At 41.4% G+C, this 20263-nt stretch overlaps 1 protein-coding gene across 2 annotated transcripts in view; it reads right to left on the reverse strand.

Annotated features, from left to right (window-relative positions):
- The window catches only part of DNAH6 (dynein axonemal heavy chain 6), a 1211389-nt gene that overhangs the window by 1088704 nt on the left and 102422 nt on the right, over positions 1-20263 (reverse strand). For both annotated transcript variants that reach the window (XM_069236637.1, XM_069236634.1), the window contains exons 4-5: positions 16009-16268; positions 2360-2627 (exon numbers count right to left, since the gene is read on the reverse strand). In XM_069236637.1, the coding sequence (XP_069092738.1) occupies positions 2360-2627; positions 16009-16268 (528 nt within the window). The remainder of the gene's footprint in view (positions 1-2359; positions 2628-16008; positions 16269-20263) is intronic.

The following is a 20263-nucleotide window of genomic DNA, read 5'->3' on the forward strand; positions in this document are numbered from 1 at the left end:
GATGGCTCTTATGCCCCTTCTTCACCTTGGCCAAAAAGAGTTTGGCCTCGCTTTCCCTCAAAGCCTTAGGATTCATGCTCTGGCAAGAGACACACTCCTTGACGTCATGCTCAGAGCTCAGACACCAAAGGCAATCGTCATGAGGGTCAGTAACCGACATGCGACCCCCGCACTCTCAACATGGCTTGAATCCCGACTTCGTAGGAGGAGACATTGTAACTAGAAACTGGATAGAAACTAGCAACTAGATGGAACACCTCCAACAGTAGCGAGAGCTAGGAGAAAACCGTTAGCGTTGAAGGCACGGAAAAACGGGAACTAACGTCAGCACTCCAGCGAGGACCTCTTATTGGCACGGTGACGTCAGACTGAGTCACGTGGAGCCATGCAATTGTGACGCCCTCGTCGACGCGGTGAGCTGGGAAGAAGATTTTCTGTCGGATGCTGGCGCATGGGTGAATTCCACAGATAGCTGTATCCATCAGAATAAGCATGACTAGGGATACAAAGCATTATTTGCAAAACGGTCAAAATTGCAAGATAATCTGGACTTGTGAAACTGACACTTGTGCATCTGACAGGGAAAGCATAGCAGATTTTAAAGACAAACTCAAAACGAGATTTTGCTGAGATAATTCAACCACAGCAGAAGATTACCCAGTGACATCCATAAAGTTAAAGCAAGAAAAACTGAAACTTATTTAGTGTTTGGAGAAAACAACCTTCAAGAAAAATATGTCTGAAACTGCAGCTTGTAAAGCATCCCAAAAAGTACCTCACAGGAGTTCTTTGAGATGTACCTACGGGAGCAGAAGCACAAACTGCACGAAATAAAAGTAGTTGATGCCATTTACTTAGTATTTGGGCAGGTAAGAAAGTAGGTGATGTGCATAATTGAGTCGATTGCAAGTTGGGGGTAATTATAAAATCACAGAACCCGAAAACAAGAACAGAACTATGGATATAATAATGAGGGTAAGTCTGATGCATTTGTTAGCTGTTACCATAAATGTGTGTACACCTATATATGCAACTTTACTCTTACACTTTAAGTAACTTTACTAATTTTGGTTGTTCGTCGTTTACAAGTGTAATGTTACTCAAAAGTAGTGAATTCAGGGTGGGGACTCTAATTTATGAGTGTAAAGCTACTGCTTGTAACTGTTCACATGTATGCAGAGCTCTCCTCATGATAAAGTATCGGGACAACTTTAAAAATGTATTAAACCTAAAAAATAGTACAAATATTTTAATGTCACATTTAAATAAAGTTTATTTTGAAATATCTATTTTAAATATAAACAAAATAAAAAAGCTATGGCGTTGTTAGCTTATTTTTTCATGTAAATGAACATTGTTTTTCGTAATCATTAAATAAAAATTCCACTTGCAGTATAACCTTTTTTCATTTCTTAAGTAGTATAAATTACTAACATTCATGTGTAGAATTAATTTAAATGTATTTATTTTTAATTAAATCTATATTATTGTTTACATTTCGAAAAAGCTGAACATATTTTTTAACATGTTTTTATGGGTTTTGACAATATATAGGAGGCAGGAAGGCCTGTGATACTTTAATTGAAGGGTAATTACCTTAAAGCAACAGGTAAACATACATTTTATCAAACAATTTATTGAAAAACATATTTTATAATAAACTAATAGTTATGTTTTATTTATATGTAATTTTAAACATTGAATTTAATTTATTTTTATTTATTTTTTAAAACAAAACTCCAAAAAGTTAATCTAATTAAACAATTCTTCATATGGCCTTTAATTTTAATTCCCTGCCTCCATTATTATCTTTGGGAGGGTGTTGCACTACCAGTGGTTGGCCACGTGTGGTGCTGGGTTTACTCTAGCTCTGTGCTGGGAGTACATTTATTTACTTATATTGTGGATCCTTTTTTTGTTGTAACTATAGAAGCACAATCTGTGAAAAGCAATGGCTTACTCTTTTGTGGGTGAGTGCTCTTCTCTCCCTAAACTCCTCCATAGGTCTTCCTTAACCCTTCCCTACTCCTCCCAAAACCCTCCCCTTTAGTAATAAGTAATCCCCATTTTCCAGCCATTCCCCCTTTCCCTCCCAAACTATACTTCTAAAACATTTACCCACATGTGCAGAGATGTCCCCAGTCAGGGCACAGATCTATACACATGAAATATCGGAGGAGCAGAGCTACTGACCTCCCCATGTAGATCGGTGAATAGCATTTTAGAGGATGTAAGTACTACTACTATAGTACTACTAAGGTACTACAAAAAGCAGTTTGTGGATAGGTCCTAATGTTTTGAAGGACTTTGCCCATTATTAATTGCATAATCATGAGTATATATTATTAGTCATACATACCACATTAACAATGAATAAGTTCTCCTGCAGTAATTTTTTGCATGCACTGATTTTTCTGGAGCGAACGTTCTTCCTCCACACGTGAAAAGCTTTCCACTTGCGAAAGTGCATAAATGTGGGGATTTGCTTGAGTGCTCTATGGCAAATGTATTCCTTCTTCCAGCGTTCAAGTTCCAAGAAATCAACATCATTGTTGAATGTGTGGGTGACTCCATTTTGGCTGATGGTGCTGAAGTCATTTTTGTTGATGTGCTCATAATTAACAATTCTAAAAATACAAATTTTTATTTTTAAAAAGTATGATAATATGTAACATTTACGTCCATTTTACAACAAAGAGCACTGCACATTTACCTTCCTGTACTTACACAACCGGCATTTTTCCTGATGTGCTTATAATTAACCATTCTAAAAATACACATTTTTTTTTTTTTTTTTTTTTTTAAGTATGACAATACATGACATTGAACTTCATTTTAGAATCAAAGATCACTGCACATTTAACTTCCTGCAGTTGCACAGCGAACGTGTGAACTAATGAATTACTTCTCTGCAGTTGTAGGCAGTATTGGGTTCTGGCATGCCTGTACCTACTAAAGTAAGCATGGCTGCAAGGAAAAGATATGATTTAGTGCAACCTGCCTTCAGTATGAAGGTAGTGGGGTTTAATGGGTGGAGATATCTGAGAATACAAGGTTTGGCTGGGGATTGATGCATGGTGACAGCTTCAGGAACCTCATTAAAGACCTTACCAATTACTAAGAAGGAAGACATGAAACATGAAGGTTTCTTTTTCATACAACCTTCAGATAAAGAGTAGTGGGGCGAAACACGACAGAACACCATGCTTAACTTGAGCAAATAGTGGCCGGTGTGTGGCACCAACACTCTTTTGTTTTGCCATCAGGTGTAGCCTCAAAGAGAACATTAAGCAAACACTGCTCAGCCTGCCGCATGGGCCGGGCGTGGAAGTCGTCACTTAAGTTAGTACCTGAGTTATGTGACATCACTGACATATCACCAACACTGAAGTTCAGTCAGTTAAGGAAAAAATATGTTTCAAAAGAAATCAAGACTTCCTTGTGACTTCATTCCCAGATCCTACTGCATCTCACACTACCATGATTCTTTGCTGAAAGGGACCTGGAATGAGGCACGGGTTGTATCTTTGGCTCAGCTGAGGTGGGTCTGGTCATTTCAGTTTGGTTGCAGCAAACAAACCAATGAGGAGCGGCTGGGCTGCGACTCCATCGCATGAAGGGGATGCGACTCCATCACATGAAGGGTAACAGTATGGTTCCAACTTTCTCCACTGTGCTGCCTGCTGCCTTCCACTGGCTTCACATCACACACTGCCCGGGCGGCTTACCCCTCTACACTGGACGGTACATGCAATAGACTGCCAATGACAGTCACCCGCTTGTTCCCGGAGTCGGTTACACACCAAAGATGTACGTCCAGCTGCAGGATGGGCTGCATAAGAGCTGGCCGAGAGCCCATGATGGGATGTGGTCGGACTGGGGAAGGAGCAGGAGTGTTCTGGGTACACGCACCAGGTGTCTCCCCTCAGGATCTGTTGGTTCTTGCTTCTTCCAACCAATTTAACCTTCACTTTGGGAAATGATATAAAAGTCAAGAAGCTTCGATTTGATTCTGTTCTGATGCCTTTCGCGCTGATACTAAATGTGAGGCCAGAAAAAATATTAGTTTGACTTTATACAGATTAAAGGGCTTTCATGAGTGACAAAGTGAAATCAATAAACTAGCCAAATGCACGGCCCTGGAAACATATCCCAGAACACATTTCCTTTGCGTAATTGGTCCCCCTCCTCCCACCAGTGTAGCCACAGCAGCCCAGCTCATGAGTGAGGGGTGGGGGGGGGGGGGGGGGGAGGGTAAATGAGGCGATTGGTTGTAAATATAGAAAGACATAACACGAACTGAGCTATGACCATATTTGGCAATGTACGGCAATCGTGAAATAAATGTCCAGCAAAAGTATGGTAAAGACTCTTCAGAATTGAAAAACAGTAATTTCTTAGCATACAGAAGAGTTTCGCTTAAGTTTTTTTTTTTTTAGACTGCATCACCCCAATGAGTGCCATTTCTTAGAGGAACCTTTCACCCGCTTCCGTTCTCGTGACGGCGATATTGAATCAAAGGCCACGTTGACGGGTGTATCCTGTATATGGCCTAGGTTGTAAACTAAATGGAACGGCATTAAACTATTAAAACGTACACAGGGAGTGTTTTGCACAGCCTGCATCCTAAACTGATGCGTTACAAGGTTCTCTCAAATGCGACGATCACTAAGGAGACACGGTGAAATCAGGTAATTTCCTTACATCACAGAATTTGGTCAAGCCGGGAAACCGCGATTGATCCAACAGGTTTCATTGTTTTATACGTGGAATCAGCCTCAAGAGGGATATCTCATTATCTTTCCCGTTTTACATCAAAGGTTAATGTAGTGCCGTTAACCCTTTGACGCACTACATCAGTACAAAATGTTCATTTACAGCCATTGCATATTTAGTTGAAAAAAAAAGCCTTTCTAAAAAAAATATAACGTTTAGTTAAGGAATGGTACTTTATTTTGATATAGTTATCACCTGTTTCCCCTGACGTAACAGAGATTTCAGGAGAGGCTCATCCAAACGACGAACTTGCCAGGGTGGCAGTGAGAGCACAGACGGGTTTTGTGCAGTGTCCTTTGGGCACTTGCACTTTAAAAAAAAAACAAATTAAGCACTGAATTGCAATCCATTAAACACTTAAAGAATTGGAGGAACTTTTCAAGGCAAACAATCTAAATAAGTAAATATTCGAATTCCTGTGTACACATTCAGTGGTCCTTGCCAAAATAAAGGAGTTATGCCTGAGAGCTGGTAAAGAACTACACATTACATTTAAGAAGAATTAGAACCTAATATTAAATGCAGTTCAGCACTTTTTCTGTTTGAATGAAAACACAACTTCCAACTCTACTCCTGAAGGTGTGCAGCCAGACTAAGCCCATCCATAACCATTAACCAGTACTGTCTGTACCTGAACGACTGCTCTCTAGACTTGCAGCCATCTATAACCATCAATTGCTTACATATGCATGAGTAGGCAGCAGACAGTAGGTATTGTCACTGTAATCAACTGGGAGCAATAGAAGTTTTTGTTATGGCTTGAGGTGGAAGTCCTAGACCTTGTATTTTCGTTTACGTGATATGGACGAGCTTTATAGCAACCCACAAGCTCTGCTCATTGGCAGCCAAGAAGGTGTGATTGTGATGCTCTTGTTCATCCATATTGATTGTAATTTACAGAAAGCCTTTAGTATTCGAACTAAAATAGTGCAGCCAAAGGGATTTAAGGTGGTTTGTTTTCCACAGTGTGACGTGCTGCGCTCAGAAAATCAGCTCAACAACTGATAGTTTAAGAAGATATTTATCAATGAAATAAACATTCTAAAAACAATGTTTCCAACTCTACCCATTGCTTATTCTTGCCGCAGTACAGTCTACGTGTTCATCTGCTATGAGGCTATGTTCCGAAAAAAGTCTGACTAAGGAACTTTGGAATCCATCATTTTCCTGTACTCATTTTTCTTGACCATCAATGACATACAACATAATTGGACTGTGTGGTATTGAGCAGAAGACTAGCCTGTCCTCAGTACAGAGCAGCATGGCATACAAGTGGCTCATGCACTGCTCACATTTTAATGGCTCAAGGGGCACAGTGGGGCGTGAGTCTAAATTTGAGGCACAACGATGGTATACCACTTTTTCTCATTTGTGCCCTGATTCTTTGCTGTTTAGCAATTCATTTCAAGCGTTTTCTATTAATTTCAATGGCAACAAAAGTAGTGGGAGGAAGAAGGAGAGCGAAAGATGGAATGAAAATGGAGAGGTAGAGTGCGTGAAAAGGAGGAGCTGAGGAGGGAGAGGTTGACAGAGAAAAACTGAAAGAGAAAGTTAATTGCTCTTCACTTTATGGATTATGAATGCTAGGACACCCAAGCATGCATGCGAAATGTGAATTTGAGGAACAGTGAGACTAGATGAATACTGTATATGGGAAAGTCCACGCAAGATCCCGGAACACAACTTTTAAAGGTAATGCCCCATGTTTCCCAGTCCTGTTTATAACAGAAAATATGCCAAATAGCAATATTTATTGTTCTTTAAACTAATTAGGCAAAACGGTAAAATAATAGTACATTTAGCTAAGTAATACCCTAATTACACCATCTCTTTCACCACCCATTGATCATCAAATCCATTTTCCTTCGAGCAGATCACGTGAGGCTCTCCTTCGTTTAGTCTGGAGCCAGAAAATGACCCAAAAGACTTAGTGGCTTTCTCAATTTCCACAAGAGCGATTGAGGGATCAGCTTTCTGATCATCCCCACCGCTATGTCACCCACATAAGCTAGCATTTTGTACTCTGCTGGCTCTACCACAACATGCCTTATTTATTAATTTCCCTCTGGTAGTGTTTTAAAGGGATCGATGTAGAAAGCAAACAACAGTGGAGAGCAGGGGCACCCCTGCCTAGTTCCTCTGGTAATTAATATACACTCAGAGTCCACCCTAATTATCTGTAGTTTGGTGCTAAGGGCTTGATACGATGCTTTGATATATTTAATAAAACCCAGGCCAAACCCTTTCCAGGCTAGGACGCCCACAAAAAGGCACATGAAACCCAATCAAAGGCCTTTTCGCCATCAAGTAAAACGAGGCCCATGTGCTTCCTAACAGCTTCAGTGATGTCAAACAGCGCTGTTGCCCTCTTAATGTGGTCCACCATCACACACCCAGGAATAAAGCCATGAAGCCGTAATGATACCAGAGAGGAAATGACTCTGTCCAGCCTATTAGTAAACACCTTTGCATAGATTTTGGCATCTGCATTTGTTAAAGAAATGGGCCTATAAGACCCAGGGTTGAGAGAGGATTTGCCTTTCTTCCTGAATATAATAATGTTTGTCATTTCCCCTAAGGGAGGAATTTCCCTAGACTGTGCCTTTGGAAAGACAGAAAGCAGGTCTTTATCAAATAGACTAAAAAAAGTTTTAAAGCACTCCAGGGCCAAGTGTCTTTTCCCAAAGCAAGCGAGCCCATTGCTTGTAAGACTTCCTCAGACGATATTGATGTTTCCAGAGCTGCCCCTTCTCTGCAGTCAGTTGCACCTTATCTAGGGCACCCAGTAAGGCCTCATATCTGTCCGCAGGAGGCAGTATATCCTTAGTGTACATCTTCTCGTAGTAATCCCTACGGACCCAGATAATGCCTGCCGGGGTATTCACCTTATGCCCCTGAGACTCAGGGATAGCATCTTTTGGTTTGCTTTTGTCAAATGGGGATCGCTAGTAAGCGACTGGTGTTCTACACATACTCACAGCATTCCGCTCTGTAATTATAATAATTTGCAGCAACCTCCTGACTAAAATAATGGGTGATCCTGGCCCTACATACAGAAATCCTTAGATTAATCCCTGTGCAGTCTAGTTTCCCCACCACTAATCTAGTCGGTCTCTCCTCTAGCACTGTCAGTTCCTTATATAGTTCCTGGATAGCAGCTCGCTTCTGTTTCTGTTGAACCAAGCTATAGCTTAGAGTTCCGCCCCCAACGTCAGATCTTAAAGCATCCCACATTATATTGTCAGAAACAGTCCCCATTTTAAATATGACTTAAGTATATTTAATCAAGCAAGAGCTTCTTATCAAACAACCAGTTCCCCTTTAGTTTACCAAAGCCAGTATAAGGGATTTATAGCAATGCTGGATTATGATCTGATAAAACTCTGGCAAACCTCTCATTGTTAACCCGGCCCCCAAAAGAAGTAGACCCAAAAAATAATCTAATCACACTAATTTATTGTGTGGGAAAGAAAAGAAAGAATACCCTGGCCCCGGTGCCTTTAACTTGCCCCAAACATCGACAAGCCCCTGATCCTTAACCAGCCCCTGTAAACGTTTGGTTTCTTGCCGGTAAAAGGGACGGCTTGAAACAAGCCCCCCTCTTGGTATCCAAATGTATATACAGGTCCCTGCACAAGAGAATAGGGGTAGGTCAAGATGAGAGCTCAGCATTTACATACTCAAAACACATGGCATCATCTAAATACGAGCCATAAATGGTACTTACAGAAAATCTCCCTTCACCCACACAACATTCTAGGATAACCCACTGCCCCATTTTTTCAGCTGTGAACATCTAGCTTCATTAGCCAAAACTGCCACCCCCCTTGAGGCGGAGTCTGGATGTGTGCAGCCAAGAATTGATAACACGAGATCAGCCAAAAGCTCTTTCTTGCCCCATGGAATATAGGTCTCTGGTATACACACTACATCTCCCCTCATGGCCATAGATATTGATTGAGCAGATTCGTAGTTTGTGATCAGTCATTCACTCCTTTATTTGGGTTTGATTGTACAGCCACCTGCAATTCAGCAAACCATATACCAACCGCTCAACTTTTTGAAGGAGAAAAATGCATCAAGAAAATCCCCCCACATCTGTTTAAGTAATACTAAGTTAGCACACCTCCTTTATCTGAGGAATAAAACATTCACTACCCTCCCCATTTACTCCTCCCCCAATCCTCCTTCCCCCAAATCCCCTTTCCCCAATACCCACACCATTCCCACCCCCTCACCCCCCTCCCCAGCCAGCCACCCACCCCCCCTTCCAACCGACCACTAGAGGCAATTAGACCAAACAGGTTTGTGGATGGTCATGTACCCCCCTCCATCAGCTAACCCCTTTCAAAAAAAGAAAAAGCTACCCAGCATCAATCCCACCTCCTGCTGTCCCCTCAAAGAGACCCACCCCCATGAAGAAACCACTGACTGACTTCCAACCGCACTTGGCCACTCAAAAAAACACTGTCCCTCTCAAATATCACACAGCAATCAAACTCATGAATCATAATACATAAGCAAAAGAATCTTTCATTGTACACAGTGCAAGTCAGAGTATCAATATAAAACCCCGTCCCCATCCCCTCTTTCACTTAATACATGATCCTAAACTGAACCCAAACCCACACCCACACCCTCCAAGAACTCTTTTGCTTTAGCTTGTGAGATGAAAAAATAGGGCTTGTCCTGAATGACCACCGTTAAATTGGCTTGGTTCATTAAAAACGCCTGGGCTCCCTTATTCTGGAAAGGTTCTATCAGCAGACTAAGGTGCCAACACCACTCCACAGCAGCATGACAGAAATCCGGAGATACAAAAAATGAGCAGCCATCAACTGTACGTTGTCGATCTGGACAGGTGAGTTAAAAAACTGCTTACCTAAGCAAGATGTTCCCAAAGAAAACAAGGATTGCCCTAGGCTTTTCAGCCTTCTGGCCCTACACTGACTTGGGGAGCTGCTTGGATGGAAACCTATGAGCCAGCTGAATCTCAAGGTCCCAATTCCAGCTGGTCAACTCCGGAAATGCTGCTCTGAATAGGTCTATAATATATTCACGAGTGTACGCTCCTTCCACGCCTTCTGCCACACCCAACACCCTAGGATTGTTCAGTCTTGATCTGTTTCCCAGCTCCTCAAGCTTCCAGTGGATATCAGTCACATGTGATTAATTTGCTTCACATACCTTCTTTTGTGCGTGCCTACCCTATTTTCCACCTCAGTCATCCTCTCTGAAAACTCAGAGCATGTTTTGGTCACTCTTCGAACAGCCATCTTTAGCTTCCCATTGGCATTCTGGGCCCTGCAGCCCGAGTCTCCTCACGATGTGCCATGATGTCTTTATGTATCACCTCTAGTGTAACAACATCAGGGTGACTCAAGCTGGCTTCTTTACCAGCTGCAGAGCTCCCACCCAAGGGTGGTACAGCATGATCCCGCCCAAGGTCATATCCTGCACTAGCTAAACTGCCAGTATACTTCTGTAGGTTCTTTTTCCTGACCATCAAGTTGGGATCATGCAGGTGCTCCCAAGATTGTGGACTACTACCAGTCCTATTGAGGCTGCTTAATTGCTGGATATGCTGTCTCACAAAGCTCTTCTCTGACGACCCTCAGTCTTGCCTATATGCTCTTCCTCAGACCCTTCAAAGTGATCGGATAGAGAGAAGAAGTGCTGCCCTCCTTCAAGATCAACCTGCCCTTCAGCCAAACAGTGGCCCATCTAATTTCAACTTGCAGCATAGCCTCATCAATCTCTTCGGGATTGCCTTCCCGGCCACGCATAGAGCCAGAAAGTTCTCCCCTCAGGCCTCCCCCATCTCTAGAGGGTTTCTCAGCTTTTCACTCGCTCCCCCAAGCCAAGGGGCCAGATCTGCAGGGTATACCCAGTACACTATTTACTACTGTTGCTTGCTCAGAGAGCTGACTCACCACAGAGATTCCAACCCAATACTCATAATTTTAGCATCTCCTACTGGTTCCTTCTCAGGATAAGTGTCAGTCAAACCATGATTTGTAGCCTATAGACCTGTAGCCACCACAGGGGGATCTCCAGATCGTGTTGCAGTTGAGGAGTCAGCATCCTGCTCTTGTTCAGCCATAACCTCCGCTCCTCGTACAGCCCGGTCGTGAATCAGTCTTTTAAAAAGTCCTGCACCATTGCTATTGCTTCTGCTGCCAATCCTTCTGTTGCTCCTCCTCGCGAAGAGCCTGCAGAGGGTTTCTTCCGAAGGGCAACAAAATTGTTTCATGCATTAGCCCTGCAAAGTCTGTTAGCTGCCATGCCAACAGCTACACCTCCATGCTGCTTAGAGACATGCATCGGCTTGTGAACAATCCAGGCCATAACAAAGGCCCAGGCTTTCCCGCGGCGTCTCTGTGTTATCGCAGTTGAATGCCGTAACAGCTCCATTAGAACTCAGAACACTGCCACGAAGATTCAGTGGGCTACAATACCCCCAAGCATCAGACAGTTCAGTGCATCAGGCAGCATCCACATCCACCACCAGCTGAGGATCAGCAGTCAGAGAAAAAGCTATGGAAGGCCAGGTAAGGAGAAGGGTCAGCTCGACTGCCTTACACGGCCACCATATTGCCTCCCTGTTCCCAGGGATCAGAATAACAGTTGTCTTGGATCACCTAGTTGAACTAAATTTAGCCCCACTCCTCTGTAATATCAAGCAGGATGTTCACCTCTGTATGGTGGGGAGGTGTAATGTGCTGAAAATGAAAATTCTACCAAAGGTTCTATGTGTATTTAGGGTTGTTCCTTTGGAGATTAATAGATCTTGGCTAGCAAAGCTTGAAAGAAGACAGGTTTAAGATTATGATCCGAGTATTTAGGGTATGGAGGCAGATAGCAAGGACAGTATTAGTCACTAAATTTAGGCGTTATACACCATTATGGGGCTTATTGTGACTCCCGGCCATCTTTCATGATGGACTTGGCAGGAAGTGGGCACAGAAGTGTATTACAGTGCCGGTGATCTCTATGAGGCGAGACAGCTATGCTCCTTCAATGAGCTACAGGAGCAGTTTGGCTTAAGCAGGGACTTTTTTCAAATTTTTACCAATTCAAGAATTTCTTTATAAAATGGCTAAGAGTCATCTTTCGGTATGTCGTATCCCTCTAATAGAAGCCAGCATTAATGGGGCCAGGATTGCAGGTGCTGACTGATGAACTAGAGGCCCAAAATAGCAAATGGTAATCCAGGATTTTTTATAGGCACTTGAAATGCGAATTCCAAGCTTTATAGTTAGTGGAATACGGTTGTTGATGTCTTTTATCTCCAATTGATACTTAGCACTTTCTGACCTGACAGTTATTGATTGGCTCGAGTGTAGCAAATGTAACACAGTTAGGACTTGTAAGCCAAAACAGGTACAAATGTTTGCAGTTCTTTACTAACTGCTTCATCCAAAATAACAACTGCGAGTTGTGGGTATGGCATCCAAGCAACTTGTTGAGAACTGGCTAGAAGAAATTCACAGATTTGATATTGTGATGGTGCAGGAAACATGGGCAGTCAATGATATTTATTGTGATGGCTATCTGTAATATTTGCTATCCGCAAACCTTTCACCCTCACGTAGGATGTTTACATGGTTAAACGTCACCTTACAATGTTGGATAACCCCTATGACGATCAACAGCATGTGAATTCAGGCTTTTGTTTTTTAAATGACTGGGTAATTTTAATTTGGAAATGATTACTTTTTAAAATGATGATTTTTTTGGAATAAATCTAATGTACATTTATGCACTGTATTTGAATATATAGACAATTTGCCCACCTTGAGAGCAAATTTAGCGAATGGATATAGTCTACTTGTGGGGGATGATTTTAATGCAAAATTGAGAGGTAGGCTTTTGTCTTTGACTGGAATACTTTTTTTGAGGATTTTTTCAAGTGAGGGGAAATTCGCACAGGACTCTAGTCGAAGCATTTTATTTTAATTACATAGTGATTTGTGCAATGCCCTGGAGCTATTAGGACCTAGTGCATCATTGATGCCAACCTATGTTCGACATAGATCTAGCTCAACTATAGACTAAGAAATTTGAGCCCCCATATTTTATTAGAACATTGAATTGTTAGGAGCTAGATTGAAAACAATGGAGTGCTCCGGGCTTCTAATGGCCAGTAGAAGACCATAGCTCCAACATTCCAATGGTTTTGTTTACAGCTGTTGTTATAACAAAGGCCTCACAGAGCCCGAGGAAATTTCAATCCCCTCGAGATCCTTGAGGCCTTTCTTTTATTTATTAGACCATTCTGCCCTCTAGTGGCAACATTTTCTAATAGCTTTATAGCCCTCCATAGCTGGGCTATTATACCAACATTAAAGTCCCAGACCCTTGGTGAAGGCCCTCGCCTTCGGCTTAGGCCCTTTACATGCTGCTCGGGCCTTTAATGGCCAGTATAGCCCACTACGGCAGGCACGAGGCTATAGTGGCAGAAGTATTTTTAGTAACCATGATGTGCTGATTATAGCTCTGGCCACCTCAAATGGTAATAGCTTTAAATTCTATGGGGGGTGTACCATATCTAAGACTAAAGAACATGGAACAAGTTGAGTGTGGAAACACGTTGATCTTGGGGGTCTGATGCTTTAATTGATTAAGTTAAACTTTTAACTCGTGTATCATTGCCTCTCATTGGAAAATATGCCATCAGAAGTAATTAGGGTTGGGCTAAAAAACAAGGGAACTGCTTATGAAGCCAATAAGATTATAATAGCCGAGATTATAACAGTTGGTTTGACAATATGTATAATAAAAGGCTATGTAATTGCCCAGTGTTTATTTTTTATAAACAATTCCCTACTAAATGGAGAAAGGAGCCCGTGACAGAGGCCTTGGAAATATTGGAAGGCAGCCAATTTTAAGAGAGACTCAAGAAACTCGAGAACGGCAGTGATCATCAAACCGGACACGTGGATAGGCCATTTTTTGAAAGATTTATAGTTCAACGGGTAGCAAAAATGAAGACTCCGCCAATATTTCCCCTGTCTGTTGAATTTATATTAGATGAAGTGTTAGATGATGTGTTTTCTGCCACTATTAAAAGTCTCTTCAACAATTTCCTGGTCCACATGAGGTTCTAATGGACTTATATAAGAAGACACCTGAATTTAAGGCTCCTTTAATTCATTCTGCTAGCAAAATTGGGCTCTCACAGTCTTAGCATTCAGCCATTATAGTCCTTATTTTTTAAAAGGGTACACAAGTTGATATTCATTGTTATTGTCCAATTTCATTGTTGGGTTCGATAACTAAAGTAAAAGAGAGAGTTGTCCTGGATAGGTTATCATTGAGGACTACAGAGCACAATATATTATCTGAGGTGTAACATGGGTTTCGGTCAGCAGTAGGGACTATTTAACAATGTTTAAATACATCGTTTAGTCTGGAAGTATACTGTTGCTAAATCATGCCCGTACACCTTTCTTATATGGACCTGCCATGTGTCTTCACCAGCATTAATAGATCAACGCTTTGCTCACTGTTCCTTGCCAAAGGGCTAAACAAACAATTGATGGATTCTTTCCAGGCCCTGCATCACTATTTATCAGCTCTGACTAAGTTCGGAGATAAAGGAAAATGCACTAGTTGCTTTGGCACAGACCGGATCATAAGATAAGGGTGCATATTGGCTCAGATCGTGTTCTTGGTATAAATTAACAACTCTGAGGGGAGGCTTATTGAGAAAGGGCAGGACACGCCATCGGTAAAGAATAAACCCATGCCTTTCCTCCATTATGCCGATGTGGAGGAAACGAGCCACGGCTCTTGTGGCAGATCTCAAACAGCCTGAAAAAACGAGTTGATGTTTTTGTTTACTCCATGTAAGTTAAGAGATGAACCTCGACACGAACCTCAGTAAAACATTTAATATGGCGCGTGGAGATAAAAATTTGAAGACGTGTTGTTTTGTTAAGGGCCACTCCTTTTAGGTGGTCTATAATATTTCTCTTATATGGGAGTCAACTTTGATTCTGCATGCACTTGGGACTCCTATTTGTTAAATAGGAAGCAACGTTTTGTTGGTAGGTTTCCTTTTTAACTTGACGGCCAATATAGTCAATAAACCAATTACTCTGCTGATGGAAATTTACAATAGAAAACGTACTCCAGTGCTGACTTATTGTGCCAGTATTTGGGGATAAAGGGAAGTGAGTAGCCTTGTGATGGGTTGCAATTTTTTTGTCACGCAATATATTGTATGTGATGTGCCTTAGCTCACAACCCCTTATCCCTGTGGTAGGGCCATGCCCAAAGCCTTACGGTGTGCCCCCATCGGGCTATGGACACCTCTGGCCTATTCGGACAATAGGTGATCACCACAGATCGGCAACCATTCAGCAGTATGCTGCATATGTGAGTATCATTTCAAGAAGGCGGCTACAATCAGCATAATATTATTAGCAGCTAGCTGGACAGTTTTATTGACACTGAAATGCAAATGGAAGCACATTCACAAATGATGAAGCTAACATAACATGTACTTCATTTTCATGGTATTTTATCATCTGGCACAGAAGGTTGAAACAATAATTAACATTATGGAATGGCACAGTATTTTTTAACTAATGTTAGTAATCCTGTGATAGGATTTTCGATTAGTTTTTTCCAGTGGGACACTGTGTTTGATAGAGACTACTCCCAGAGCTTATGAGTATGCCTGATATACATTCAGTTGTTTGTACAAGCATGATTTGATATCAGCCTACCAGAGAAAAACATTTCTCCTGGGCTCTGCGGCAAACCCAGTAGTATTGGAAAATGTAATTAGCTCTACTTCAAGACTAGCTGGAAAATCTATATAATTTGTTACAGATTAGAATTATTTTCTCTCCTGAAGCAGGATTGTGGTTTGAAGCATAATATCAGCATCAGACGTTATCTTTAGGCAACACACTGCCTTGCGGCATATAGAAGTATTAAGCATTACGCATAAAAATTAAATAAGCTAAACTAACTAAACTATTCCAACACACTTCACCACACATTTACGAAAGTTGTGCATGGGTGCTCGTGCGACGCAATGAGATGCAATAGATAGCGTCAATTTACTTTACATTTAAACTGCCACACCACTAAATTGTGTTATATCAAGCGATCAATAGTGCAAACTTAAATGAATATAGACTTTCGTTCATTCACCCAGTACCCATCTTGTTCCAAAAGGTCAGCAATAAAGTAGGAATATAAAGCCAGAAAACTTACTTTAGATTAAAAGGATCATAATCAGTCGATGATCTTGAATCTCGAGGAGTTAAGTATAGGAATCCAAGATGACCGTTCTCAGAAATGATTTTAATAATTTGCAAAGGATCTCGAATGTTCGCTTTTATTACATCTTCTGGTGATTCAAAAGTATATGATGGAGGAGATGGGAGCCTCTTTTCAGAAACTACTCTTCCAACAGTAATCCGTGGTTGTTTGGGAGGAGTAGGAGATGGTACACAAATAAGTTCCATCTTTGTCTGAAAAGCAAAGTAGAATATCGTAGAGATTTAGACAAATGCAACGTTAAATCAGTATCGCCAGAACTACCCAGTAACGGCTAAATGAAGCAGCTGGTGTCATTTAACTATGAAAATCGGGTCCATTTCGCTTCTATATAGAGAGCAAATTCAAGAACTTAGAAACTGTAAATGTAATGTGGACCTACTTCATTTGATAATCGTTCGTTCTTTGAAAAATTCGTCACTTTCACATAACATTATTGTTTCAGGGAGTATTCCGTATAGAAGCTGCAATGGATTAGAAGGTAACATGAGGCAGACAACAGTTACAGAAGGTTAAAAAAGGCTTTCCCTAAAGCCCACAGTCCTACCGCAGGGCTTTTGAGGTGCTTTTTTGTGTAGCCACAACAAAGGCTACTGGTCTGATCTAGGTTTCTAGAACGACATACGTTTCCATGGACATCCGGCAGCTTGCAGCTGGTAAAGGCGCAAAAGGAGGTCTGATGGGACAATGGCCGTATGTGCTTCACCTTTATTTCAGATCCAAAGCCCGGATCCCTCCAGGCAGAATGACAAACCACCCTGATGCATCGAGAAATGTACGTGTTTCATAGGTGCAATTCATTATCTTAGTGAATTGTTTGGAGCTAGCAAAAAGGTACTTAGGGATACGCAGGTGTCTGTGGACGTTCACAGATTTTCAAGGCTATTTCAGGTAAATGTATACCTTCTAACAGCAAACATTGCTTCAAAAGTTCCTTGTGTAAAACACGCCATTTTCAAGAAACACACAATAGTATTAGTTACCAGATTCATTACTAGATGGAGGTCTGGACAGTATGCGTCTCATGTGTAAACAACAGGATTGCTAGAGTAAAACACGTGTCAGCTGCACAGAAACGTGTCTCATTGCACAATTAATTATCTAAAACAAAAGATCACTCTTTAAAGAAACCTATTTTGAATAAAGCTTAATTTTAATTCTATAATAAACCAGAAGTGGTATGTGTGGATATCTTTTTATTGGCCATGTATGCAATTACCCTGGGTGGTAGGTCAATGCTCAGTGGATCTTCTTCTCAGCAGCCATGTCCCTAATTAATTGGAATGTTTTCCTTAAACAGTTGGATACCGGACTTCTGCCAATAGTTTAAATGGTTGGCCATAATCATCGCTACTAAAATTATTCAGCAGGAGAGGACCAAATTATGCAATAATGTTACTAAAATGTGTACCAATAAAAGGGAAATTATGCATACAGTGCAGCACATTTTGTCATTTTTACAAAGGTGAGCACTGTCTGGGCAAATGTTTCACCTCATTAGGACAAGTTCAACACCTTTATAAAACAATAGGTAACAGAAAGGGGACCAGTCAACCTTTCAAGAGCATTCCATTGACCTCAGCAACACGCTTCCTCGTTTTTAGAGTTTTTGATCAGTATGAGCTAGAAACAAACTTTGCAGCAGATGATGGAATAGGTAGTATATGCAGTAAATCCATAATTTCAAAGTAATCGCAGCGGCTGCAAAATCACATAATTCCAGTGACCCTGGTCATAATTTGTTTTTGGCCTCCAGTGGTACACACAGGCTCATTACTCTACACGGTGGCCCACTGCTAAATTCTAGGACCCTTCACGGGCACCAATCTGTAATCTGCTGTTTGCATGCCGGCTAATTTTCAACAGTGGTGCACTTCTTAACCTTTGGCCTCTTGCAGGCATCATCCCTGGATTCCGGTTCAATATGGGCTACACACCACTCGGCGAGCCCATTATTTAGGGCAGTGATACTCAAAGTATGGCCTGGGGGCCGCACGTGGCCCCCCTGATCTTTACATGCGGGCCCCTGGTCCACAGCAGCACTGGGCTTCTATTTTCATGACTCAGCACCAACATTGAGAAAGAAGTTAAATAAACAGGCAAGGCCTCATTTAAAGGGTAATTGAAGCTAAAGAAAGGAAGAAACTTGGTTACCCCGCGTCACTTAACTTTAGAAACACTTTTAGTTGTAAAGACCTCTTACAGCAAAAGAGTAAAAACATGATAAGGCCTCTTTAAAATTCAAAAAAGTGTTTTACATTAAGATGCAGAACCGTTTTACCTTACTATGTCACATTATATTAGTGCATTGAGAAGTATTTAAAAAAAAAAAACAATAGTTTTCAAACATGAATTTACAAACATTCATTCAACCCCCTCACCACCACCACCCTGACAACAATGTCAATAGCGAACTAAGATGCAAGTCAATTGTTAAGTGCTCTTTTTGGGTTAAGTTTAAAATCCCATTCTACGATTAAAGGTAGGTTTAAATTACAATGCATTTGAATGTAAACATGACATTCCTACCTGTTCCCATTCAAAAGTTATCATCTATTAAATGTAATAAGGTAAACCATTTAGAGAGGTAGGCCTCACAGTAGTGAAAGATAAATTTGGGTGTTTTTTACCACCAGAGCAAAAGGTACCATACATGTCCAACATTTTTAATACACTGCACCCTGCCCCATAAACTCTTTAAGCCCTAACTCAGGGGTGACATATTTATTAAAAAGGGAAATTTAGGCTTGGCTAAAGGGTTATTTTTCCAGGTCGAATTGGCAGTTTAAAAACTACACACAGGTTGCAATGGCAGGTCTGAGACATGTTGTAAAGGGCTACATGAGGGGGATGACGCAATTAGTGCTGCAGGCCCCTAGTAGCATTTAATTTACGGGCCCTAGATACATGTTGTACTACTTTACTAGGTACATATAAGTAAATGAGTGAACATAAGCACTTTAACACTGGTTAGCTGTGCATTTCACCACTAAGTCCTAGAGCCAACAAAAATTAATTTCAGCAACAGGAGGTAAGTAGGCAAAACATTTGGGAGAAGACCACCCTAAGGGTTGTCAGATTTTACAGTGCCCTTACTATATTCAAATCCAAATATTATTTGTTTATAAACAGAATCCAACCAGGTGTCACTTCTACATTATATTCCTGTTCTACCTTGGTCTTCATGTTGCTCCTGTGTTTTTAAACAATGCCTAATTAAGAGTATTCTTCATCTACTTCATGCCAAGATTGCCTATTTTACTCTCAAACCTCAGGATTTAGTAATGGTGATGTCTGTTTATACATTATAAATGAAGGGGATCACGGTTACACTGATCATGCTGCTAGATCACCAACTTTTGAGAAACTCAGAGCACTGCACAACCATCTTTTTGAGAATGAGCACTGCAAAACAGCATTTTCCACTATAGTCCAAAGAGACATCAGCCTGTACTTTAACTAGTTCAATAGTTTCCCACAAGTTTTTAAATTAGGTGGGAACCTCTTTTAGGCCAAGAAAATCAAGTTATACCTCACTGATGAGACCTAAGTAGATCGAAACCAGCTGGGGGACAGCTTAAGTTCACATCTGGAAGGGACCTGGCCTGGATGTCCATGCTGAGCTGTTTCTGACTAAAATGGCACAGTGGGCAAAACCCATGGTCTGGAATGTGGCTCAGAGTTTGTGTATGTGTTGGAAATGCCCTTTCGGCAGGGTTATCCCCAACCTTTTTGTCTTCCTCCTCCTTTTCGGACCTTCTTTTCATTGGCTTTAGGACTCTGGGCACTTCACCACTGCTAACCACTGCTAAGGTGCATGTGCTCACTCCCCTAAAACTTGATATGATTGGCTTACACCTGTTTGGCATATTTAATTTACCTTTAAGTCTCTTGTACCCAGGGCCTGTAAATTAAAAACTACTGGTGGGCCTCCAGTGCGGATTGCGCCACCCACATAAATAGCCTATCAAAACCTGCCTCTGGCCTACTGCCACACTGACTTGGCATTTCAAACTACTTGCCAAGGCCTAAACTCCCCTTTTTCTACACCTGTCACCCCTAAAGTAGGCCCTAGGTAGCCCTATGGGCAGGGTGCTGTGTACATAAAAGGTAAGAAATGTACTCGTATGTTTTACATGTCCTAGTATTGACAAACAGCCTATTTCGTTTTTCACTACTATGAGGGCTG

The sequence above is a fragment of the Pleurodeles waltl genome, chromosome 1_2, assembly GCF_031143425.1.
Source record: "Pleurodeles waltl isolate 20211129_DDA chromosome 1_2, aPleWal1.hap1.20221129, whole genome shotgun sequence".
Taxonomy (NCBI): Eukaryota; Metazoa; Chordata; class Amphibia; order Caudata; family Salamandridae; genus Pleurodeles; species Pleurodeles waltl.